At 49.7% G+C, this 27133-nt stretch overlaps 1 protein-coding gene across 1 annotated transcript in view; it reads left to right on the top strand.

The window, feature by feature from the left end:
* The window catches only part of INPP5D (inositol polyphosphate-5-phosphatase D), a 114213-nt gene that overhangs the window by 27400 nt on the left and 59680 nt on the right, over positions 1–27133 (top strand). The window contains exons 3-5 of the mRNA XM_036911754.2: positions 19199–19349; positions 21573–21744; positions 25045–25185. Of these exons, the coding sequence (XP_036767649.2) occupies positions 19199–19349; positions 21573–21744; positions 25045–25185 (464 nt within the window). The remainder of the gene's footprint in view (positions 1–19198; positions 19350–21572; positions 21745–25044; positions 25186–27133) is intronic.

Here is a 27133-nt window from a genome sequence, read left to right as displayed (position 1 = left end):
TGTGTGTGTGTGTGTGTGGGTGTGTGTGTGGGTGGGTGTGTGGGTGTGGGTGTGGGTGTGGGTGTGGGTGTGGGTGTGGGTGTGGTGTGGTGTGGTGTCTGTGTTTTAACCTCTCCTTGTGGCTTAAAGCCCTCGCGGCCGCAGCCCCTGCTGTGCGGTAGAGACTCGGCCCGCAGGCAGGCCCCCTGGAGGGGGATGCTGGGGCCCAGGCCCGGCGCTCTCCAGGGTCGGGTGCAGGGCTGAGGGACCCGGGCAGCACGGCCCTCCGCAGGGGGCGGCGGGTCTGCTCACAGCAGTTGCTCCTGTTTTTCTTCCTCTTTCTTTCCTGTTTTTTCTTTTGTTTGTTTTTGTTTTCTTTTTCAACCCAAGTGAAATATGAATATCTTTTTAAAAGCCCTCAAAGGAAGTGAAAGCGTGCCTCCACCATCCCCACAGCCCTCTCTCTGTGGGGGTAACCACTGCCAGGGGTGCTGCATTTGCCATTTTTTTGTGTGCATTTATGTAGAAACACGGGTCTGTAAAGATATGGAGGGTTTTTAAGAAATACATGTGATTCTGCGGCAACTTGCTTTGCTCTGTGCCGCGCCCTCTCCTCCCAGCAATCTGTCTTTGTGACCCATCAGGTCAGTCCACATACTTGGTACTTTTCAACTGTCATGCCATACAGTTCACCCGTTTCCGTTTCTCGTTTGTTTGTTGTTACTACAAAACACAAATGCTACACCGAGCGAGGCTGCGAGGCTACTGTGCGCCTCTGTGCACGTGTGCATGTTTCCTTCAAGGTGACATCGAAGGCCTGATGTTTCTACTGTAGGTGCATCCTAATCGCCCTGCCAGAGCCTCTTCCCGGTGGTCCTCCCATCTGATGTCGCTTGGTGCCCACTACGTCCCCGCACCTCAATAGCAGACATTATCACGGTCTATAATTTTCATCCAACAGTGGGTACAATATGCAATCCCAATATTTTATTTCGCATTTCCCTCACTAGAAATGAGAATAAGCATATTTTCATATGTACATTGGCCATTTGTGTTTCTTTTCCTGTGGATCGCCTGTTTATACTCTGTCAGTTTTTTTTTTCCCCTTTTCAGAATCTTTCTGTTTAAAAAAGCTCTTCCTATGTTTTGCAAATTAATTTTTTGTTTAGGTAAGGTGCCAGTATTTTCTTCCAGCCTGTCATTTTTTTAAACTTTGTGTATGGTTCATTTGCCATGTGAAAGTTTACAACTTTCACAGGTCAAATGTTTTCATTTATGGATTTCGGGTTCTGTGGCTCACTCCTCTCAGTATTATTTATCCAAGGAAAATATGATTTTTCTCCTAACACTTTTATAGTGAGCTTTTATGTTTAGCTCTTGTTTATTTTTTCATTTGGTGGAAAATAGGGACTATAACCCCATCTTCTGAGTGGATGGCCACACCCTATGTTAAGTGTTCCATTTTTTCCCCGTCGTCTCACAGTGCCATCTTATCACAGGCTAAATTCCCAGAGTCCTAAGCTCATTTCGGACTCTTCCTTCTGTTCTTCTGACTGGTGGAGCTGGTCTTGCCCTATTTCCATAATGTTTTCATTATTGTGTGTGTTCCTATCCGGTAGACTAAGTTCCTGCTTATTGTTCTTTTCTTTATTCCTTGGTAGTTTCCATGTACTTTCTTTTCCAGGTGAATTTTATAATCAGCTTGTAAAGTTCCCTCAAAAAACCCACTTTGAAGTTTTATGTCGCTACATCGAATGTATAGATAAATTAGAAAATAACTCATATCGTTATGCTAGAGTCCTATTTGAGAACATGGCATCTCTTTCCATTTTTTCAGATTTTCTTTTATATCTCTTTCATGCTATCTTTTATATTTTCGCCATATAGTTCTTACATCATCCATTACTGGGTCTGATGTAGTGTTAGTTACCTTGCAAACAGAAGCCGTCTTTTCCATGACATTTTCTGACTGGGTTTTGCTGGAATCTAGACAGTTCTGGTTTTTATAGGGTGCTCTTACCTATCTTTCTGAATTATCTCATGAGTTTTCATTGTTTTTTGGATGTACTTGACCCTTAAACAACATGGGCTTGGACTGCATAGGTCAACATACATGCAGATTTTTTTTCAATAAATGTATTGGAAACTTTTTGGACATTTGCAATAATTTGAAAGAAAGCGTTTTCTTTCCTCTAGCTTACATTATTGTAGGAGTATGGTATACAATACATATAACAAACATGACTGTTCCTATAATCAATAAGGCTTCCAGTCAACAGTAGGCTATAAGTAGTTAAGTTTGGGGGAATCAAAAGTTATACATGGATTTTCGACTGCCCAGGGGCTTCGGTGCCCTTAATTCCTGCATCGTTCAAGAGTCAACTGTATTCTGCTGGCTTCGCTAGGTACATAATCATGTTGTTTGCAATGATAGATGTGTCTCTTCTTTTCAATACGACTGATGTGGGGAGAGAGGAGTTGTTTGGGTCTGTCTTGTGCTGCTGGGGACCGGGGTTCAGTGATGCAGATCGGAGGTAGTCACTGTCTTGCTTCTGATTTCTGACACTGCTTCTGCTCTGGAACAAGGATGCAAATTCAAGACAAGGAGTAAAAGAGGAGTGTGGTGAGGAGGACCTTAACCAGACAATGCTCACGCTGGAATGGCAGCCTGGATGCAAAGCTCTAAGTATAGCCAGGTGCTCAGTCCTCAGAAGGGTCTCTCTCTGGCCCAGCCCACTTGCTCTGGGTCATTGAGCTCTGCTTTGACTTGGTTCGGTCTATCACCCTACATATTTGAGGTGCCTCCTAGCCTTTGGGTGGCCACAGGCTGGTAAGCCCACCTCTTGGATCCTAACCTGAATCACTGATGTCAGTGAGAGGGAGGACCCGACAGCACCGGAAATCCATCCAGGCTGACACGGCGCACACTCCCCCCGGCCCGTGTTCCTCAGTGTGGTTCTCTGCCAATGACCACAAATGACTATCACAGAGTGCTTTATTGAAACCTGTATCCACGTCAGAGATCACAAACCGGTAGCCCCCGTGTTGGACTTAGTGTTCTGTCTACCTGACATATGTTTTCTTAATTACAAACTAGTTAGAAATTCAGAGATTTTTACACTACTCGGAATTTTTAGCTTTCCTTGAAAACTCTGAAGATCTTAGGCCTACATTACCCCGTGGTGATGTAACTGTAGCTGAGTGCGAAGCTTCCCCTTTCCAATGAGGCATTTCTCTTTGATGTGCCACAGTCCCCACCTCTCCCTACTGCTCACTCCCAGCCTGTTCCACTCAGTTACATCACCTGCCTGACCTTTCTAGGCAATAGGGCTGTGATCCCTATCAAATACAACAAATGATCTAATTCAGTAGGCTGACATATATTGGCCTTCTACGTAAATAAAATGGGAAAAATAAGTTCACCCGACCTGGCCTGTTCCCAGTAAACTGCTGGTTCCTGGGATCACTGCTTGCTTTGGCACATCTTACAAACCATGCCTTTAGTAATCAGATCTGGACTCTTGCCTGGGATGGACACAAAGTTCAGTACACCGGAAACTACCAAGACCCCATCTACCCATTGTGAAAATCACAGCCCCCTGGCCTGCCCTCGGGTGTCTGGCCCTCCTCTTTGCTCTGAGCTCTCTCACCCAGCGTTCCCTTACTTCCCTGGGATGAGGCTCAGATTTTGTAGAAATAGGGATAGTTGCATTCCCCTTTTCTGTCTGGGGCTTGGGAGCCTTTATCAGTCCCTCGGAGCAGCAGGAGCCTGCAAACGGTGGCTTCGGTCTCCTCTGCAGGGCACAGGGTTGGCCCCGAGCTGCTTCTCCGCTCCTGTCTTCCTAAACCGAACCTATTGCTGCCACAGGTCTGGCTGAGCCCTGCTGGCCTCGTTTCTCACTACATCTTGCCACCAGAACACTTTGCTATTGTCCCTTCTCAGCTTCCTGTAGTTTCAGACACGCCCACCTCCCCCAAGGAAAAAGGTGTTTTTCCACACTGAACAGTAATCCCCCTCTGCATTCCCCCCAATAAGTCATCAACCATCTTGCATCAATGATACTTCTTCCTGATCTAGTGTTTCCCCAGAGACTGGGGCGGGCTGGGGGCGGGAGGCGGACTGCGGGAGGAAAGGCAAGTGTGCACGTGAGGCAAGGCCTCTGAGAATTGCAGGCGGGATTTTGCCATGGAGGTAAACGTCCCTGGGCCCCACACACTGACAAACATCTGATGAGCTCACCAGGGAAGAAAACATGGCCCCAGCTGGCAGCGTTTGCTGATCTCTGTGGCATGAATACTTCCACCGTGGCCCCCATCATAGTGGCCACATTTAACAAGCAGCTTGTGGAGTTCTGGAGAAATTGGGTTTTGAGCCAGTACAAGTTTGATACCCAGGCCTCTTGCTGCCCTAGTGAGGTCTAACGTGCCTGTGGGACAGCAGACGTCCTTACAAGGGACTCCTGGAACTTGTTAGGGGTCAGTTAATCGTTAGTCACTTCTGGTCATTATTAATTATCAATCACAATTAATAATCATGTCTGCTTTACTTAGAGCCCTTTTAATCTTGAAGCCCTTATGTAAGTTAACTTTAATTCAGTTTTACCCATTCCTTTTTATCACATTTGGGTAAGATATTTTTTTCTACCTGACTCTTCTACTTAATTTTCCACTCCTCTGAGCTTCAGTTTACTCATCTGAAAAACAGGAGTTGACAATGTATTAGCATATTCCACACATAGCAGGCTATCCATCATGACGATGCCTTTTACAGGCCAAGAGCATGCCCTCCACCTCTATCTGTTCAGTTAAACACCTGGCCAACTAGATCTTAGACTCTTTACTCATGGACAAGGAATTGGCTTAGCCTTAGAGAGTATATTCCATACTCTGGGTCACACAACTACTTGGTGATGGAGTTAAGATTTGAATTTGTGCTGACATGGTGTTTTAAAAAATTAGTTGCAAGTATTACACAATCAGAGATTTCATCTAAGAATCTGGATTTTTACCTTGCCTTGAATATTCTGACATCCTGGCAACTCCAGGCCTGTATTACCCCACAGGGATGTTACTGGAGCTAAGTGGCATCTGATCCCTTAAACGGACGTCTCTCCAGTGTGTCACACGGTGCCGGCAGTCTCACACCCTGCCTGCTCCACTCACATCACGCTTCAGATTCTGTGATTTTTACTTAAGGGCCACACTGTTTTCTAACTAAATGTTACTTCCCCTTGCCCACTCCTTCCTCCCCACCTGACCAAGGAAGAAACTGAGACACAGAAGATTTTGGTAGTTAATTTGGGTAAAATCAGGAAGGCCAAAACAGGGCCAACAACCATCTTTGGCAGCCAGGCTACATGATCAAAGCGCAGTGCATTCTCACCACAGAGCAACGCCTTACCGTCTGTTTCAGTCCCTTGCACCCTCATACTGCTTTGTATAACCTTTTATTGGCAGCCATCTGAGTGGGTGTCCTTTTATTCTTACAAAATGTGTATTGTTGTTTCATGTGCATGCATTTTTAATTTACTGAAGTGATATCATAGCTCTCATTCAGTTTTCTACTTTCTTCACCTAAGGATCTCTCTCCGTTCCTTTCATGTTGGCACATACACACCAAGTCTTTGCTTCTGTCTGCTGCATGACACCCCAAGTTTCCTCCACCACACTTTACCTGTCCATCTCCCAGGGACGGGCTCCCAGTTTCCCTACAGATCTCTGCCACCACACACAGACGTGATATGATGGTCCATATAGGTGGCCTAATGTCAGTGCTAAGCACATGCTCAGGGGCAAGATTGTGGGGTCATAGGATGTACACATATTTAACCTGTCTAAACTTTGTCTGATTGTTCTCCAGAACAGCTGCACTCATCTACCTTGCTGGGATTCTTTACACAAGACTGATGTTAAGGGAGAAATGAAGGGAGAGAGGGCTTTTAAATATATAATATCCTTTAGTAAATAAGGTCCTTTGGGTGGAATTCAAAACAGGCTTGCCTCACACCAAAGGTATCAGACACAGGTAGAGAATTGGTGTTCGGCAAATTTTTGGAGTCCAGGAGCACAGAACTTGGAATACAGGACCTGATACCTGGGCTTGGGGCTGCTACTTATAGTGCAAGTCATTTGGCCTTTCTGAGCCTTAGTTTCTTCATCTGTAAAATGGGAAGACCAACAGAAATGGAAGGAAGGTTGTTTGGGTACTCAAAGCATATTCATCCTTTCATTCATTCACCTTCAACACTGAGATTAAATATGTGATGCATTTTGTCACCTAAATGCTGAGCTTCGGAGTGCGTCCAGTGTCATTTACAGCATTCCAAATCCCCTCTAGCTGGCTCAGGGCCTCAAAGGGCCAGAGACCCAGCTCTGGGTTTTCAACTGTTCTGTGCAAAAGGTGAGGAAGGGTATGTTCTGATTGTGTGCTGAGCCCAGGCAGCGGGAGGAGCAGAGAGGGGAGGTAGTGGTCCCCATGTGCAGCCATCTTTGGGGGAGGAAGAGGAAGCTAAGGGCTTCAAGTCTGATCAATTACTCCATAAAGTAGGGGTCCAAATCCTTTGCTGTTGGTGAGGGGCTGAGGTAGAGGGCTGAAGATGAATCCTTAGATCAGCTGTTGAGAGAGGGCTCAAGATAGACAAGAAAAAGGGTTGGTTGGGGAGTGACCATTATAGGTCAGGTTTTTCCAGAAGCAGACCCTGAGCTTGGGTGCCAGTAATTCACTAAAGAAAGGCTCCCAGGAGAAACCCCCTGAGGGAGTGAGTTATGCAGGACAGAGAAGGGAGAAGCTGGGCAGAGGTGCAAATTCAGGGGAAGTGTGAGAACCAGCCTCACCCCGCCAGGAGCTCTAGAGTGTGAATGACACCCCAGGGTGTGCCCCATATAGGGGCCAAGAGCTGGGCTCTTGGCTGGGCACCCGTTGGCCGTCCAACTTCTTAGTTTCTCCTGGATCTCCATGGGAGTGAGGCAGCTCCAGTGCCCACAGGGAATAATCCCCTCGTCGGTTCGAGAAGACGTTAGCAGCAAAGCCCAGATCCCCAGAAGAGAGTGGGGTGGGAGAGCAGAGTAGTGGAGGGATCTTGGGGGAACTGGGCAGGGCACCGACAGCGTGCCATGTGAGGCCCTAGCTGTGATCCACAATTTATGTTAATGCCAGTACCTTTCACTCCAGCCTGGCATGATGTTTCCCTCTTTCTTTGGCCACCTGCCCTCCATCCTTTGCATCTCAGCTCAAGTGTTGCTGCTTTGACAGATAGGTCCTCGATCCACCAGCAAAGTCCCCATGTAAAACCCACCTGGGGCTCTGTCTTCTCCCCACAGCCTCTGCACCTTGTCATTATTTAGTTAATGTTTGCTGCACCATGCCTCATTTCTTTGCTTCACTGTGGGCAAGGCCTGAGTTGTGCTGGTCCATGGCCAAGCCCTGGCTGGGCACATGGTAAGAAGTCAGTAAATGTGTGTGGTCTGTCTGCTGCTTTGATGAGCTGTCTGACTCTGGCTTATTCCGGCCCTGCTCAGGAGCAGAGGGTGGACCGGGGTGCTGACCCCGGGCAGTGGCTCGGACAGGCGGGGCTACAGAAGTGCTGTGGACACAGGGGTGGCCACAGTAGGTTTGTCAGGAAGACAGAGGAGGCCCCAGGGGCCAGAAGGCCTGCCCAGAGAATGAGACGGAAGGATGGTGGCCTCTGGGGGGCTGGGGGGCAGCTGTGGTGGGAATGAGCATGTAGAGCGTGAAGATTTGTCCCTTGTGGCAGATCCTGGTGATAAAACAAGTTGTGTGACACTGGACAAGTTACCTAGTCTCTTGGAGTGTCAGGTACCTCGTGGGTAAGTGGAGGTAATCATGTCTTGAAATTTCGATAAGAGGAAGACCCTCAGGAAACAGTCATTTTTTCCTCCAAGTCTGTATTTGTCAGTGTTTGCTGCCTAACAAACACTCAAACATTTCAGCAGTTTATATCAACAAACGTCTCTTCCTCTCCTGGGTCTGCAGATCAGCTGCGGTTGGCTGATCTAGGCTGGGCTCTCCTGGACTCAGTGGGACCAGCTGGAGTCCAGGTTTCTGGTCATGCTGGGTCTGCTCCTCATGTCTTTCTTCTTGGCCCACACTGAAGGGCCAGAGGCTCCCTGGGGCATCTCTTCTCATGGCAGTTTGCAGGATTCTAGGAGAGGGAAGCAGAAATCCACAATGCCCTGTAGATCCTGAGCTCGGAACTGCACTTTTGTCCCTGTTGCATTGGTCAAAGCAAATCACATAACCAAGCCCAACATCAGTGGACCAAAGAAGTAAATTCTTCACATTCTAGTGCAAGATATTGCAAGGCGCCACAGTGAAGGGTGTGGCTGCAAAATCCTACAGCAGGGAAGGGCCAGCCCTCCTCCCTCATCACCGGGGCCTTTGTTTGTGAGAGCTCTTGGAGGAAGCACAGACCTTTTCCAGAGTCACCTGGGAACCTCGCTGGGGTGCTGGGTGTAGTTGTCAACTGTGACGACTTATAAGGGACCCATCCTCTCCCAGGGGCCTGAGGTCCCCAGATGGGATTCCAGTGTCCAAATACCCAGAGCACATGCTGGCAGATAGCGCCCTGTCATCCCCAGGCCCTGGCTCCTGCTGCGGTGACAGCATCAGAGACCTCAGACATGCATCTCACAGCTGTCATTTCCCTACCAGCCAGTGGTGTCAACTCCCCAGTCCTCCAGCCCCTTTGATGTGAGAGGTTCAAAGCACTTTGTAAGACGCCTGAGTCTGTGAGGAGAGCAGGGCGCTTACTCCCACTGCACGGATATCAGAAAGTGAAAGGCAGAGGTTTGGGGCCTTATGATCTCAACATCCCAGTGGGGATCCCAGCTTACAGGCAGTACGGCTGAGCAAGCCTCGGAGGGCCTGGGTCTGGGGGCCGACCTGGATCCGGGGCCCCCCACAGGGAGTGTGCGCTCGGCAGGGCTGCTGGGCTCTTTGGGGGCCCAGCCTTGTGGGGGGAGTTGTTGCAGGAAGCAAGGACTGGGAAGTGGAGAGGTGGGGAAGCACAAGCCCGGGGAAGGGGCCTGGGTTGAGAAGTGGGGGCGTCGGCTCTGAGAATAAGGGAGGGCTGTGGGTTTAGAAGTGAGCACAGACTGGCGGGTGAGCCGAGTGCATGCCAAGCCGTTCCGGGAAGTCTGCCCGAAGAAAGGAAGAGAAAAGCGGAGGATCCCACTCCAGAAAGGGGGGGCGGTGGGAACGAGGTAGATGGGAGACCTCGGCCTGCAGGCAGGGCACAGACAGAGCCCACACCAGTGCCAGCCCACTGGCCTGGGCCGCGCCCCGCGCCAGGGAGCTGGGATGAGCGCTGCCTGCGGCTGGTGGGCGAGGCGGGGCGGGCGGGGCAGCTTCCACCTCCTTCCTTCGAGCTCCGTGTCCCCTCCCAGGGCTGCCACCTCACTCCCTTCCGCACATGTGAGACTCTGGGCGAGCCTGGCATTGGCATTCATGCTTTCCAAGCCCTCAGACATGTGGTTTTGGGGACCCCGCTGCGGGGTCACCAGTGGAGACAGGTTCGTGCCTGCTGACAGCAAAGGCGGGCCTCCCCACCCCTGCGGCCCCCCATACAGCGCTGGGGCAGGCCCGCCGCCACCCAGAAGCCCAGCTTCTCCCACATGCCAGGTTTCACACCACCCAACCCACCCACTGAGCCGCTGGTTTGAGTGCTGGAGACTCTCCAACCACCTGGTTCTACCCTGAGCTGGCAGCCCTCAGTGTCTGGTACCCTTCCTCCTGTCTCACTAGGAAGTCCATAGATCCCCACCCACCTCTTCCCATCCTCTTTTTTTATCTTGAAATGTCCCCCCTGGGTGCTGCTCCTCTGAAAATGTCTGTGACCCCCACAGGCAAGTTGCTCAAGCTCTCTGAGGCTCCTATGTCCTCATCTGTAAAATGGATCGATGGCACCCACCTGTGGTATTAGATATACTATAAATTAAATAACACACTTAACACACTGGTCCAGTTCCATTTCTTCCTTTTGGGGGTGGGGGGGGCCTCACCTGGGAAGAGCCAGAGGTTCCAGGAGACACCCCCGCACTCCCCCCAACTCCTGGCACAGGACACGCACAGAACTGCTCCTGCCACCGTGAGCTGTCTTCTGTTCCGAGGGGCTGATGCCCGGGTCTGTTCACTATCTCAAAACAGGGCCTGAGGAAAAGTGGAAGAGCCCCCGCTCCCCTGGACCTGAGAGGGGCCCACACTACCCCTTCCGCCCCCTCCAAGCACCATTCACAGCTCACAGCCTCCGAAGCCCTGTGAACCCACAACCCCAGGCCGTTCAGGAGGCCTGGCAGCTGCAGCTCCCGCAGCCTGACTGCCAGAAAGGGGCCCCTTCCAGAGGCCCCGGGAGAAGTGCTGAGACAGCCTGGAGGGTGCCCCCCGGGGCCGCCGCCGCCACTGAGCGCTGTCCCTTGGCTCCGGCAGCTGCTGCTCCTGCAGGGCTGTGGTGAAGCAGCTCTGGGCTGGCCCTGTGCACCCCAAGAACACCAAGGGCCCTGTCCCTGCCTCCCCCTGCTCGTGCCGCGTGACTCTCTCTGACTGTCTTACTGTTCTCGGCATGTTAGTATGGTTATCTCAGCACCAAGATGTCTCCAACATGTAGTTTTTGTACTGAAACCTCCAGAGGTATATAGACTAGATATGTTTTATACAATTTAAAAAATCAGACGCTTTTAGACAAGATGATTTTTAAACCCCTCTTCCCTGTGTGTGGGCATGAGTGTGCATGTGCGTATTAATTAAATGAGCTAGGTTACATAAGCTAATTAAGAAAAACTTTTTAATTACCGTGTATAGCTCAAAAAAGTGTCTACATGTAACCACCATCCAGATTAAGATTAGATCATTTCCAATCCAATTGTCTTTTTCCATTTTACTTTTTATTCTGTGAATGATTTTAGACTTATAGAGAAGTTTCAAAAATAGTACAAAGAAACCCTTCGCCCACTTTCTGCAATCAATATTTTGCATATCAAGTTTCTTGTCCTCTTATTGTTACTGGTGTCATCGTTGTTGTTATTTGAGTAGGAAGTTGTTACCAGTGCCTCACCATCCCTAAATATTTCAGTGTGTTTTTCCTGATGATAATGATAAGTACTCTCTCCTCTATAACCACAGCTCAACCATCAAAATCAGGAAGATAACATTGACAAAATATCATCTTCTAATGCTTAAACCCCCAATTCAAGTTTCTCCAATTGACTTAATTCCATTGATGTAATATATAAATACTATAAGTGGATAAATATACATATGTGAAGGGGATTGAGGGGTATTATGTTTAGCACACGTGGTGTGGGGGATCACAGGGAGAACAGTGTAGCACAGAGAAGGCACACAGTGGGTCTGTGGCATCTTATTACACTGATGGACAGTGACTGCATTGGGGTGTGAGTGGGGACTTGATAATATGGGTAAATGTAGTAACCACATTGCTTTATCATGTGAAACCTTCATAAGAGTGTATACCAATCATACCTTAGTAAAAAATTAAAAATATATATATATGTGTGTGTGTGTATACAGGCATATTTGCATATACAAGCACACCCCAGTTCACTTCTGATCGCCACAATAAAGCAAATATCGCAATAAAGTGAGTCAAATGAATTTTCAGTTTTCCAGTGCATATGAAAGTTATGCATACCTTATATAGGTTATGAAGTGTGAAATAGCATTATGTCTAAAAAACTAATGAACATACCTTAATTTAAAAATACCTTATTGCTAAAAAAATATGCTACCACCATCTGAGCTTCGAGGGAGTCAAACTCTTTTTTGCTGGGGGCGGGCCTTGCCTCTATGTCAATGGCTGCTGACTGATCAGGGTGATGGTTGCTGAAGGCTGGGGTGGCTGTGGCCATTTCTGAAAATAAAGCGACAGTGAAGTTGGCCACATTGACTGACTCTCCCTTCAATGAATGATTTCTCTGTAGCACGCGATGCTGGCAGGAGTTTACCCACAATAGAACTTCAATAGTTGGAGTCAGTCCTCTCAGACCCTGCGGCTGCTTTACCACCTAGGTCTGCGTCATATATAAATCCTCTGTCGTCATGTCAACGGTCTTCACAGCGGCTTCACCAGGAGTAGATTCCATCTTAAGAAACCACTTTTTTTGCTTTTTCATAAGAAGTAGCTCCTCTTCTGTTCAAGTTTGATTGTGAGGTGCAGCAATTCGGGCGCAGCTTCAGGCTCCACTTCTAATTCTGATTCTGGTTCTAATTTCAATTCTAATTCTAGTTCTCTTGCTGTTTCTACATCTGCAGTAACTTCCTCCACTGAAACCTTGAACCCCTCAAGGTCACCCACGAGGGTTGGAAGGAATCAACTTCTTCCAAACTCCTGTTAATGTTAATGTTTTGACCTCTTCCTATGCCTCACAGATGTTCCCACTGGCATCTGGCATGATGAATCCTTCCCAGAAAGTTTTCAATTCACCTTGCCCAGATCCATCAGAGGACTCACTATCTATGGCAGCTATAGCCTTAGAATATGTATTTCTTAAAGAATAAGACTTGAAAGTCAGAATTACTTCTTGATCCGAGGGCTGCAGATTGGATATTGTGTTAGCAGGCATGCAAACAACATTACATTAGTAACATCAAAGATCACTCATCACCGATTACCATAACAAATACAATGATAATGGAGAATTTGAAATATTGCAAGAATTACCAGAATATGACACAGAGACATAAGTGATCAAAGGCTGTTGAGAAAATGCCATCCACAGACTTGATTGACGCAGGGCTGCCACAAACCTTTAATTTGTTAAAAAAAAAACAAAACGTAGTATCTGCGAAGAGCAATAAAGCAAGGTGAAATAAAATGAGGTAAGCCTATATATGTATAATCTCCCCTCTGGACCAAGGTGCACAGATCACGTGTTAACATGTAATTATCACATCCCTTTAGTGCCCTTGAGCTGGGCAAAGTCCCTGTCTTTTATGACCTTGGTATTTTTTAAGAGATTTAGTTAGTAATTGTAGACTGTCCCTCAGTATGGAGTTTTCCGGTGTTTCCAGGTGCTGCATTTAGGCAGGAGAATCAAAAGTGCCTGTTATGTTCTCTGCATACCCCTGTCAGGAGATACACAATGTCACTTTGTCCTTTTTCTGGCAAACTTACTTTGTCACTTAGTTAAGATGGTGTCTGCCAGTTTTCCTCATTGTAAAACTACTGTTTTTCCCTTTAAAATTAACTACTTTGTGGGCAGATCCTTTACTTTGAGACCATCTAGACATCCTGTTCCTCAAAGGCTCACCCACTAGTTTTGGCCTGAATCAGTTATTACCCTGGTGGTTGCCAAACACTATTTCCATCATCCCTCCGACAGTTATTAATTGGCATCTTTTATTTACATCAGAAGAGACTCATGAATTCCTGTTTTATTCAATGAATTAAAATTATTTTATCATTCACTGTGATGCTCAGATTGTGCCAGATGGTTCTTTCCACTGCCCTTTCAGTTGTCTCCTGGCGCCTGGAGCGTTTTGAGCATTTCCTTACTTTCCGGAGCAGCAGATACTCCAGGCCCACCTCACACGTTCCCTGCACCAGCCCTGGATCAATCTGCTCTCCAAGAAGCCTGCTTCTTTTTAGTGGAGGGTGGGATGTAGCAGCCAAGACCTGAGTTCTAGGGGTGCTGGAGTTGCAACCATGATTTTGTTGCTTCTAGGTCCTCTAAGAAGACAGAGCTGGGAAACGTGTGTGCATTCACATCACTCACGCTTGTATCTGTAATTGCCTACACGCAGTACAAGCCCTGAGTTCCCCTTCCAGTCTGACACTACAGAGCTCATTCTAGCCCAACTGCTTCCTCTGACAGTGAGAAGCCTGGCTCCCATTTCTCCATACCTGTCATCATTTGCTTGTTGGCTTGTGTGTGGCCAGCCTCTGGTGTTGCTGCCCCTGGGTCCTGGCTGGCCAGCTTCTAAGGTCCTGACCGCATCCTTGCCCCAGCTGCACCCTCAGCCTGCTGACTACCTCCTCAGCCCCAGCCCAAAAGCCCCACTGGCACTGGCCTCTTTAAAGGAGGTGCAAGGAAAAGAAGCCCTGATAAATATGTTTTAAAGAAAAGTGGAAGAGGAAGAGCCGATTGGCTTTTAAGGAAACACATCCTGGATCATTCTAGGCTATTCAGCAGGAGAGGGGTTGCTAAATCTGAAGTCGGCCTCTAGAGCCTTTGCAAACCTGCCCCTGCCTCCTGGCTCCCCACTGCCCACCGGCCCTCCCTGGGGGTTCCAGCGCGGCTCATCCTGGCCCCTGGGCTCCACTCCTCTCCAGTTCGAGCCCCAAAGCCCCCAGCTTTACTCTGGCCTCACACAAAAGCCAAAGTGATATTTTCAAAAATGTAAATCCGACCAAGTCACACATACAAACACACTTTTAAATGCCTTTACTGGTTCCAAATCACCCTTAGAACAAAATCCAAACCCTGCAGATCCCAAAAGGCCCAAGAGACCAAGAGACTGAGGATCTGGTCTCTCTGCTTCTCCCTTCTTCGCCCAAGTTGGGGGTCTGCGATTCTTAGGAACAGAATTTGGGAGAGAAGGTGGCTCAGGATTAGAGAACAGTCCCGAAGGGAGAAGGGAAACCAAGGAAAACATTTCAGGGGTGGGCTGCTGGGGAAGGCAGAGGTGAGGATGGAAGGCGGTGGGTCCCTGCCACAGTGAGAGGTACACAGGACAGTGGCCTCCACCAGTCCATGAGTGGAGGAGACGCCACTGGGCCTTGGCGGCCTCGGAGCCCCGGAGGCAAACGGGAGGTGATGCTCGGGACTGCAGAGGCTGGGCCGGGACAGCCGAGTTCCACAGCACCCCACTCAGCCCCACCGGCGCCGCACCTTGGCGGCTGTGTGCGGGTCCTGCAACCAGGGCTGAATCCCTCTCTGCCCCCACCGCCACCTTGAGGCCTCCAACACCTTTCCGACTTCCATGGGGAAAGAAAAATAATAGTGACCCCAGACACCCCATGTCCCTCCCTGCCATTCTCTTCACAGCAGCCAAATGGGATTGTCACTGCTTACAAAGCCTTTCTAGTGACTTTCTCACTGGACTTAAAAGAAAGACTTTGCTGTGATGGGAGAATATTTGGGGCTTTTTCCACTGCTTAATAACCTTCCCATCATTTGTAAAACTCCCAGCATGATAGTATATGCTTTTGAATTTAAAACGAAGGCTGGGCAGCCCTTGAGGCGGGCGTGCCATGCAGCAGCAAGGCAGCTTCCTGGTGCCCCGGGGCTCTGCTCGGCTCCCCGTGCTGGCTGGCTTCCTCCTGGGTGCCTGGCCCACTTTCTGTTCCCCATTTGGAGACCCCAGACGGTGCTGAAGTTAAAATTACCCCCTGGGAAAGTTCAGCCTGTCCAGGCCTCTGGCTTCCCTGCCTGGCTCCCCTCCACCCACTGGAGGCTCTCTGAAAGTCACAGCCAGAGAACTGTCTGTGGAAACATTACTTAGAGTTCCCAACACACTGGACGTTCAGCTGCCTTCTGTTTTAAAGCCCTGGTGGTGGTTTCTTCCTGAACCCTGGGGCTGAGAGTGGCCCTCTTCCCTTGCTCTGAACCTTCCCCAGGAGCACTGGACCTGCAAGGCCCAGGCTGGCATCCACACCTCTTTCCTCTACAGCTTTTCAACTGTGAGGTCCATGTTATGCACTAGACTGTCTCTCAAAAACAGTAGTAGGACCTGTCATTACCCTCTAAGGGGCTTGGGGGACCGCATGAGGGTAGGCCAAGGAAGGCCCCTTCCCTTCAAAGACAGATAAACTGGTGGGGGGGGCGCCGCTGGGCTTACCGGGCAGCTGTCATCAGGGGCTTGGTAGAAATGATGGTGGAAAGAGCCAGGAACTTTCCACAGACCTGGAGATTTTAATGACAGGTAGGAGAAGAGAGAGGAATTTGGTTTCACAATCTGAACTAACCTCTGCCACGTCTTTTTACGTCTTGACTTTTGGTGATGAATGTTAAGTTCTTGTCCATTCTGTCAATGACAAATTCCAAGGGTGTATCTGCTCTGTGTCCCACACTTTTTAAGTCAACAAGTCTGACTTAACATAGGGAATGATCCTCTTTGCTTTTTCAAAATCAAGCTGTCTTGTGCTCTAGAGACAAAGAATTCCTTCCTGGCGGTGGGCGCTGCCACAGAGCAGACACCCAGTTATCCTTGGGCGCTGTGCTGGGAAGTGTCTGTAACTGTGTGGGGCTCACAGTCACAGCCCACAGCTAATGTGGGGCTTCAGGGATTCCTTCTCTGTTTCAAAATGACTTGGTGAATCTCTTCAGGAAGGCAGTGGCTGAGGAATGAGAAACAAAGTCTGGAGGCCTCAACCGTTAAGGATCCGTGGCGGCCACCCTTGCCCGGAAGTGTGGCCGCCCCATCCTGCTGTGGGCCCTGCTGTTGCCTGCAGAACCCACAGGCTTGCTTTCCCATTGCTTCCAGGGTGCCTGGTCACCCACTTGAGGTACTGAGGGTCTCCCGTACCTGGCTTCCAGTTGGGGTTGGTGGAGGGGAGGCACACCCAGCAAAGGGAGGTAGGCGGTGAGGCCGCAGCACGGACGGCCACCCTCTCAGGGTCGTGCACCTGCCCTCCACTGCAGCTGGAGCTGCTACTGTGAAGAGTCCAAGAGGTCACAGCAAGTCTGGTCAGCAGCGTTCAGCACATGCGACTGTCCCCCAGGTGCCCCATCCCACCTCCCACCTCACTCACTGAACCTGTAGGGATTAGAGGTCCTGTTCCTGTAATTTGTGACCTCTGCATGCTTAGACACAGCATATTTCATTAATTCTAAGATGCTTATTTTTTTCACATCTCTGAAATCAAATGTGTCCACAGTTGATGGTGTATCGTGGTCGAGGCTTTAATTTTCAGCAGGCCCTAAAACACCGTGCCCTGGCATCAGTGTGTCTTAAATTCGCATATCTGATGTGCTCTCTCAAATATGTGTTCCCCAGACATCCTGCAGCTGAGAAACCTTTTCCAGACTCACATATGAGTTGTTTCACTTAGACTTTCCTTGACCTTTCCATATCCTTTTTTCATATGCCTAATGGCTTGTGGTCCATCAGCTGTAAATTCATTGGCAGGATGACACTTACCATGACCGCTTTACCTGAATTGAGTTTGTCGCTCTTGTGTCACATCGAATTATTTTTGTTATCCTGCTCACTTTTGGTTTTGAACCTGCTCAAATTTTTAGAAGGCCTGGCTGCCGCTGCTCAGATATTTCTGGTTTAGTAATGCTTGAAAGAGATTTCTTAGCATGGGGCTTTATAAAAACAAGGGAATTTATTGAAAAGAACTGAAAACCTCTTTCTTTAAACTCTCTACAAATTTACTAAATAGCTGCAGCCACACACTCAGACATAAGTACCCTCGTGTGCCAGTCTATACATGTGTGCAGTGCATGTGCACACACAAATACACACGGAGAGAGAGACAGAGACAAAGAGAGACAGAGAGGCCGAGCGGAGAGCCCTAAGTCAAGGTGAAAGTCAGGGTGGATCTGGCTGAAGGCAAGGGCACCCTCACTATGCTTGGGGTTAACCAACAAGAACAAGAGGGGACAGGTCTGTTCCCAGGAGTCAGAATCTGCCCCAGTCTGGGCCATCCTGCCTCATCTGCCCTCCAAATCCCACTTTCCTGTAGCCCAAGACCTCAGGCCCACACACCGTCCCCAGCCCCCTGAGTCACCCCTAACCATGCTGGACCAGTAGGAACCTGACCTGGAGGTGAGCGAGTCCAGACCCCACTTAGACACCAACCTGAACTGGCTTTCCAGTCCCCACCCTATTTTCCTATTGGCCTCCTTTGCCATCTGCAGTGGGTCCCAGTTCCTTCAGCAAGAAGGCAGCTGGCAGGCCCCGGGGGAGCAGCTGGACCCCCTGACTGCCAACTCCAAGGATGGCACCTTCTCAAAACATTTTAAAATTACCTGTCATTGACCAGTTGGTTGTTTGGATAATGGGCTTGAATCACAGGCACTTAGTGCTAGGACCAGGGGTGCTGTACCCCTGTGAGGCCAGGGAAGCCCCACCCAGAGGGGGTGCCTCTTTGGGGCTCCTCCCCATACCCACAAATGGCCTGATCCCTTCCTCCTGCCCTGCTGCCCCAGGCTCACGGCTCCTCCCTGGAGCCGGGCTACATCTTCCTCCTCCACCTCGCCGCGGCCCCGCTCCGCATCTTCCTGACTGGATCAGGAGCACCCTGCCTCACACGGCCCACCTTTGCCCTCGGTGACAGAGGGAGGGAGAAGTCCAGGATGCCTCTTGGTTTCTGGTGTGGCCAGTGGGAAGTGATCGTGCCATTCGTTGAGACAGGGAGCACGGAGGAGAGGCAGAGAGGGAGACTGGACGGGGAGGGTGGGGAGGGTGGACAGGACATCGGGACGTGCTGGGAACAGGAACTCTCGGGCCGAGCACTGATGAGAACCTCAGCCTCCCTCCGGCTTGCACTTCTCCCTACCTGCCCTGACAGCCCCTTAGGGGGAGCCCACAGGGGTGCAGCCTCGGCTGGAACTCAGGAGGGCGGGGCCTCGGGAGTGGGGCTGGCCGTCCAGGGACCTCCCTGAATTTCCTGCGTGAGCCACACGACCATCTGAACAGTCCAGCAGCAGAATCACAGGCAGGCTTCGCTCTCATCAGCAACAGCAATACAAATCAGGAAAGAATTTTTTGCTGTGTCACTGTTTTCTGAGTTTTTATAAAACAACTACACAAATGAAAAAAATTAAAAGCAAAACAGTTGCTAGAATAGATCTTACTGTGTTTCAAAATAATTTATCTTGGAAGGGCATGAAATAAAAACAACTGCCCCCCATCCTACACTGTCGAAAATAAGTCTCCCAGGTTTGTGGGACTACAGATGATTTCTTTTCTAAACATTCTGTCCTAATTTTTGCCATAATGAACATTTATTGCTTGTATAGCAAAACACTTTTTGAAATAAAAGTTTTAAAAAACTGAAAGAAAAAGAACCTTTAGAGCTGGCCTATTTGTGTCTTTTGCAGACTGGCTGCCGGGAGCTGCTGGTTACAGGATGTGAGGGTGTGGGTGTGATGGGCAGACACTGTGGAGGTGTCCAGGGCTTTTTCTGGATCCCGGTCACTCCCTCGGCCTGTCGGCCTCTGCTGCAGGTGGCCTTTGTGGCTGGCTGATGTCCCGGCCAGTTCAAATTGCTTCTGTTTGGGGTTCTGTTCTCAGGCATCCGAAGGTGTCCCCGTGAGGTTCTTCACTAAGCTGGACCAGCTCATTGAGTTTTACAAGAAAGAAAACATGGGTCTGGTGACCCACCTGCAGTATCCCGTGCCCCTTGAGGAGGAGGATGCAGGTGATGAGCCGGAGGAGGAGACAGGTAGGAAGGGATGAAGGGAAGGGCAGCAGACCAGCGGCTGCCTTGGGCCGAGAGGCGCCTTTGGGACCCTAACCTCCAAGCACCATGGTGAAGTCCCAGGGTGTTTCTTTCCAAGTGCTTGATAGGAAGTGGGCCCAGCTATCAAAGGGAGAGAGTGTGACGTTGTGGTTAAGGACAAGCCAGGAACGCAGGCTCTGGTGTCAGACAGACCTGGGTTGAACTTCCTGCTCTCCAGCTTCTTAGCTGTGTGACCTTGGGTAAATTACTTAACCTCTCCAACCACAGACTTCTCTTAAAGAGACAGTAAAAATATATGTCCCTCTCAGGGTGTCATCAGATGAGGCAATGTATGTAGAGTCCAAGCCTAGCATACAGTAAGTGCTCAATGAATGCAGGTACCATCCTCATCAAAATAACGAGCTGCATTTCACTGTGAAGAGAATGAAGGCGTAAATCTTGGCCCCTAACTGGGTCTTCTATCAGAAAGTGCAGCCCCTAAGCAGCGGTGAGAGTCAGGCCCGCCCTTTGAGCGGTGGAGGGACACAGGCCTGCCCCGTAGCTCTCCTGGGTGATGCCCTTCTCTTCCCCTCAAAAGTTCCTTTCCTAGAAGAAAACCCCAAGACGTGTAACTCAGTCCCTTACGTGGCCAGGGCTCCTCCTAGATCCTAAGGCCTGGAACAGCTAGGCCCCCGAGGCCACCCGAGGAGAGGCAGATTAGAGCCATCATGGAGAGGTCCCCGGCCCGGCCCTGCGGGCTGTGGGCAGCTCTGCTGAGCGCCCGTTCCATCCGGTCCTGTGGGCTGGCTCGCTGGCCACCCTCCCACCACCTTCCTGGGGGTGCACTTTGGGTGGCTGGAGACCGCAGCACTACCTCATCAGAGGGGGTTCTCTGAAGAGTGGCCTCCCTGGCCCTGAGGAGAAGGTGAGGACCAGGCAGTGTTTCAAAAGGATTGTCTTGGAGCCCAAGAGGGGCCCAGGCAGGCCATGGAGTAAGAGGCGCCCTCGGCTGTGAAGTAGCCACATGTGCATCCAGGGTAACTCACCAGCGTTGCGATGGCCACACGTCACCCAGCGGTCCCCAGGCACCCGGGCCTGGGCCTTGACGCTGAGCAGTCGTCCTGTAGGAACGCTCTCCACACTGCAACATCCTCACTTCCCTCTCCCCCACACCCAGCTTTTCTGCCCCTCTAGGGGTGCTCATCTAGAGAAAGACCCCAACACCTTCTGTAAGGTCTGGAAAGAGAAACACAGTCTCATGACTGCTGGCTTCCCTTCCCCAAAGGAGGCCCAGCTGTCAGCTTGAAACAGACCTTGGGGGATGTGACCTTTTCCCCCCAAGTCCAAGGAGTCTGATTTGGCTCAGGCCCTTCAAAAAGTGCTTCCTGCTCCCCATGGGGCTCAAAGCAGACCTAAAACAAGCCAAAGAGCCCCAGGCCAGGGGAGGAAGTTCACGGCCTGTCCTGTAAAGAGAAGGCCCCAGGCAGCTCTGTGGCCAGACAGAGGGGGGGCCATTTGGCATGGGAGGTGGCTCGGGATCCCCCCTTGCCTGTGCAGGGCATGTGGCTGGAAGTGCTCCTAGAGGCAGATGGGCGGGGGTCCCCTCTCCTAGGCTGTTGAAGTCATGTGTTTCATGTTTCAGTTCTCTGGGGGAAGGGAGCCCCTCACTTTCTTGTATTTGTCTCGGAGGGTCTGGAGGGGTGAGAGAAGAAAAGGTAGGGCTGAAAAGAAGGCAGAGAGAGAAGGGGGCACGGCGGGGGCCTGCCAGCCCCTCCGCCTGTCTGTCCGGTTCTGGGAACTGAGCTCTGTTCACTCCAGGGCCCCTGTCTCAGTCCCAAAAGCTGACCATCCTCCGCACCGCCCGAGGCCGCAAACTTCACTGGCCAAGGCCAGCTGCCCTGCCTTGCACAGCCGTCAGGATCCAGGTGGCAGGTGTTTGCTGAATGCCTCAATGGAACAAACTAGGCCCCAGGGCCAAAGACCACTGAGAACTGGCCCCTGCCCTCAGTAGCTTCCCCATCTAGCCAGGAAGTGAGTGGGGGCAGGAGGGGCAGTCCAGGCACAGGGGAGTCTGTAACTGGGCCCCGTGGCCTGGGTCTTGCATGTCAGGGTGGGCTCCCTGCACAGGGGGCACAGCAGGTCAGCCACGCGGTCCACTCTGCAGGCAGGTGATCCTGAGAGAAGCGAGCACTCAGCTTGATGGCATTCCTGTCTTCTCTCATGTAGAAGGCGTCGTGTCTCCACCTGAGCTGCCACCGAGAAACATCCCTTTATCTGCTGGGCCGTATGAAGCCAAGGAGGTCCCTCTTTCAAGCGAGAATCCGAGAGCCACTGAGGTCAGCCGGCCGAGCCTCTCCGAGACGTTGTTTCAGCGGCTGCAGTGCATGGACACTAGCGGGTGAGTCCCGCGTGGCGGATCCCCTGAGGCCAGCACAGCCAGGCAGCTCACCCTGTGCTCACAAGGGGCGGGGGGCACCACTTCTAGGACAGGACAACCTAGGACAGGTCGCTGTGGAGCCCACCTCCCAGAGGCAGGTCTGAGGGGCCCGGTTCACACGGCAGCTCTGTGCATGGGTGCATGGGTGCTGCTCAGCAGCTGTCCCCACCCAGCCCCACAGCTGGCAGCAGCTGTTTCTGGAGTGAAGTGCAGTTCTCTGCATGGCCCTGCTCCAGACTATAGGGGCCTGTGCTGGATCCCCTTCCTGAGTCTCGCCCTAAACTGCACGTGGCCTCTCTCCCCACACAAAGACCTCTACTACCATGAGGGCCTGGAGTCAGATGCCCGAGTGGAGGAGCTGTGTGCCCTGCAGCCCGGACCTGCCCCACAGCCCTTTCCTGCCTGGGCCCCCCTCACCAGGGACCACCTTCTTCGTCACCAGAAAATGGGTCAGCACAATGTTTCCAAGGGTGGCACACACTCTGAGGTCCACACAGCACAGCGCTCCTTTCTTTGTAGTGAAGGGTATGAAACGGAATCATTCTAATACTTGAAATTTTACTCACCCTGATCCAGGGTTCTCAGGATCTCTCCCCATACGTGGCCCCATACTGGCTCCTGCTGGGCCACGTTGATGAGACCTGCAGCTTCTTCACCACGTAGTCCCACTTCTCCCCTAGCAGGCCCAGAACGTCCCCGGCCAGTGGAGGGATGGTCCCCTTGCAAATCAGAGGCGCTGCTACAAGACGGGCCCGGGACTGCCTTTCACAGGAAGGAAGCTCCGTCTAGTGCCCAGGTCACTGCCTGGCACAGGGTAGGCACTCACCAGATATGCATTGAACGAATTAATAAGTTAGTACACAGTAACTTCCATGCATTAAACATTTTTTGTTCCTTTGTGAGACAAAAGGCCCCCAAAGAATACCCTAATGGCAGGGCTAATGTGACATCTCTAACTCGAAGATGAATTTGAAGGAGGCCAGGGCTGCAACTTATCGCTTGACCTGGCAAAATACAAGGACATGCCTGAAGGGGCACACAGGCTACCTGGTTGCTAGGACCCCTGGGGATTTTGTGTTTCCACTTGGCCATATCCTTTGATTCTTCTCTAGGCCCACCAGGCTGTATTCTGTGCTCACTCCTTGAATTACTTGTGCCATTTACCAAATAGCTAAATAGCCAATGTTTTAAATTGTTGATATGTTATGATTGCCCCATATATGAGTGTAAATAACACATGCTTATTAAAATAGCCCCTGTAGAGCCCATTGTTGAGTTGCCTGGAGTTTCCGTCTCTCTCCGGGTTTAGATGCTAAGTGCAGTGAATTCCAGGGGAAATGGGCCAGGACGCCCACTCGTGCCACCCTCTGCCCACTCCTGATTCCCCCACATCTCCTAGTGGCTCCATCCCCTCATCAGTCCCTCCTCTTGAGGGACGGGTGTTCTCCCGGGCCTCCGGCCCTGGTGGGGCAGGACAGGTGTGGAGAGAGCCCGGGACGCAGCCAGGCCTCCGAGCAGCCTCCTTGGGGGGTGTGGAGCCAGCTGAGGGAGTGTGGGCTCTCTCCCTTTCTGCTTCTCAGCTGACGTGGCAGGGGAACCTTCCTAGACTCCTCCATGGAGACAGGAATGAATAAACGGAGCTGGTGGAGGGATCAAGGAAGGAGGTGGCGCCGCTTGCCCTCACGTCTCCTCCGAGTCATGAAATTGCCTTGTGTTTTAAAGTGAATCTGTTTTGCTTGCGAGAATAGCTCTTCACATGGAGGACTGCCTTTAGATTATTCTTAACTGTAAGACAATGTGCACAGTCTTTTGTGCAAGTTAACTGGATTGAATCAGTTAGGTCATTGTTCATAGATTATCACGAGACTGCTGAATAAAATCAACTTTCTCTGATAACGGATGATAACAGAGTGTATATCTTTACGTCAACACTTTTCTACAAAAACATTTCCACAAACACAGCTTTGTATAACAAGGACCCATAGTCTCAAAGTTATGTGTCAAATGTTGTTAGAACTGTTAAAATACAGATCTTAATGCTGTAAGAAAGATTTAGTCCTTTTCAGAAAGACTTGGGCAGAAACTGGATTTTTAAGATGTCAAGACCCAGAATAAGTATAGATTAAATTTAAATGTCATGACAACCGGTATGTAAATAATTGCTGACTTCTCCATCTACGTAAATCAAAATGACTAATCAGCTCCTTTCCAATCTTAAGAAAAACAGCTGTTTGAAGGCTCCTCCAGAAAATACCCATGGCCTCTAGTTTCGACCTGGTTACATGTCGAGGCTGGAGCAGAGATGGCTAAGACTGTAATCATTTTTTCACACAGGCTGTAAATCAACATCCTTGAGTCTCAGTTTCCTCACTGGTAAAATAGGAATAGTAATAACATCTGCCTTATAACATTGATTTGGGATTAAAAGAAAAATGAGCGCGAAGTGCTTAACAGAGTGACCACTGTGTTCTGCTCAGTTGATATTTTCTGTGATCATGATTCATTACTATAGGAACCAAGACTCACAACTTATCCAGAAAAAAGGTGCTAAGAGATAGAATGCAGAGTTCTGATCAGACCTAGGTGACAGCCCTGGTGCCGCAGCCTGGGCTGTGCTTCCACTAGGCCACTATGGGCACAAGCCAGTCCTTCCGTGGTCCCATGCGCTTCATGGGAAAGCAGAGGGGCTGGGCAGACCCAGGAGGGCCAGGGCTTGTTCATCCAGCTCCTGGGCCACCACTGCTGTATTCCCAGCCCCATCATTTCTTCACAGATTTCCCTGTGGAGCTGAGAATGGCTCGGAACCCCCTTGATACAGAGCTACAGGTAGCGTTTGGCTGTGAATTTGGAGTTGGCATGTGAGCTACAGTCATTTGCCATCTCTAGACAAGCATCCCTCAGCCCTCAGATCCCGTCTTTGGGAGTAAACGAGGCAGGGAAACAAGTCCACTGTGCATTTTCCAAGCGTGGAAGGGACAAACATTTCCCAGTCCTCAGCCGGTATCACTTCCTTCCAAACACTGGCTTGGAAAGAAGGCTTTACGGGTGGGTTAGAGGCACCTTCCCTTGCTGACCCTTTAACCTGGCTCAAACTTACTTTCCTACCCCTTTAGAAGGAACAAGGAAACGGCCCCCAGGGTGCCCATGATCTGAATGGCAGCGTCTCAGCCAGAGACTGAGAATGCGGATTTCTTCTTGTTAGTGCTAGTGTTTGTGACTAAAAGATCAGGATAAGCATGTTTTTATGTCTATTTTTTTCAGGCTTCCAGAAGAGCATCTTAAAGCCATCCAAGATTATTTAAGTGCTCAGCTGGCCCTGGATTCTGATTTTGTGAAGACGGGCTCCAGCAGTCTCCCTCATCTAAAGAAACTGACCATGCTTCTCTGCAAGGAGCTCTATGGGTAACAGCCCCATGTGGGGTGCGGGGCAGGGCATGGGGATCAGCTCAGTAGACTGGCCCTTGGCTCTGCCTGGCTGTGCAAACACCTCCGCTATACTCAGAGTAACTGGGCAGTGGGCGGGGCTTAGAAATCTTTGTGGTTGTATTGAGATTTTATTTTCATGGTATTCGAACTGTATAGTTTGGTTTTTTTTTAAAGTTAATTTGAAGCCAGTTGTTATGGGGAGGGATGGGCGGGAGGACATTGCCGACCCTTTCACACTTGCTCAGAATCCAGCATGTAAGACTTTTGCTGCTCTTCTTCTTCCTGCAGCCGGCACGTTCAACAAGCCCATAAACGCACCAACAGGAAGTAAATTAAAGTCAGCCTATCTTCTGTGTGGGCGGGGATGGCCCAAGATAGCCAGTGACAGCAGTATTTTAAAGTGAGCCAATTCATCGAAACGGCAATTTTCTGATACGGAATTCATTGAGTGACCAATTGGTAAAAATTCTGATTTCTTGTAGATCTTTTGATCATATTTTAATTTAATTAAAGCTAATTTCACGTTCAATTACATTTTAATTATTAGAAGTGCAAAATTAAGGCTGATATGCTCTCTGAAGAATTGGCAAAAAATATTTTAAATATTTGAAAAAAAAATAGAAAATAACATTCAAAAGCATCTGAGGAACCAAAACAATCCCATCGCAAATGAAGGGTCAACATTTTGGTTGGAAAAATAGCATTTCATGTTGGTGAGGCTTTTTCGGCCCATACTGTTCAATGCTTTGTTTACACATATGGCAGTTTCAAAATTCTCATCAGTTTCTCTGGTGCCATATCCATCTTAGCTTAGTAATATGCAAAAAAGAATCTTTCATCATCAGTAATCAAATTGAACTTTCCTTTTAAAGGCTCTTAAAAGCACAATCAGTACATTTGGTAGATTTAACAAGTGATTTCTTTGACAAATGGAGCATTCATCAAATTGGCCGGTCAGGCTTAATTTCAATGAATTGACTTTCAGCTAATGTAATTTCAGCCAATTGATTCTACAGCTGTCATTTTTATAGATTTCCACAGAGAGATATTTTTCCATTTGATGCTGTTGTTATAAATAATGTTTCACTGGAGGAAACACATAGAAGGCACTTTCTTTTTCAGAAACACGTCTTATGGTGACTGGTAACAAGCTTTTATTTCTGCTGGAGATTCTGTTCTTTACTGCTTCCTCATCCAGAAGGAAATGCATCTTTAAGTCTCTCCACAAGGCTTCCCCTGGGCACTCAGCACATGGGCAGCTTTTCCCCACACCTCATTGCTACCTGGACTTTCCTGGGATCTGGGTGACCTCATGTTATGGGGGAGCACCTTCCTAATGTGCCTGCTTCTCTGGAACATTGTGCCAGTGGGAAAAGCTTCCTCTGATTTCTCGCTGTTCCACAGTTTTGCTTACTGAACAGTTAATTTCCAGTGAGAGTCAGAATCACTGTGATGTTCCCCTGCACACTTGCTGTCTTCACGTTCCTAGGCAAGGCGATAGCCAGGCTTGGAGACTTAGTTCACTGGGGGATGGAATTTTAGAACATCTTAGATAGCAGCAAAACTGTGTTTCTCCTCCCCCTGCCACCCCTGCAGACGCTAGTCTGTGGAACTAAGTACAAAATGCATAGTTTTCTAACTGCATTGATTGGAACAGGTCTTCAATTCATTCATTCACTTAACAAATATGTATGGAGGCGCTCCTCGAGCTCTGGGGGCTGGGACATAGCAATAAGCACAACAAACAAGGTTCCTCTAGACCTTGTTAGAGCTTGTATCTTAGTGAGAAGCATAATAGTAAATTAAGTCTGTAAATTAATAAAATAAACAAGACAGTGAAGATCATGATGAAATACAACTGGAAGAAGTGACAGAGACATTTGGTGGGAGGGTGCCAGTGTTCTTTGGGGGTCAGGTAGGCCTG

This window comes from Manis pentadactyla, chromosome 6 (assembly GCF_030020395.1).
Source record: "Manis pentadactyla isolate mManPen7 chromosome 6, mManPen7.hap1, whole genome shotgun sequence".
Lineage (NCBI taxonomy): Eukaryota > Metazoa > Chordata > Mammalia > Pholidota > Manidae > Manis > Manis pentadactyla.
The sequence above is the reverse complement of the archived record's forward strand: the minus strand, read 5'-3'. Positions and strand labels throughout refer to the sequence as shown.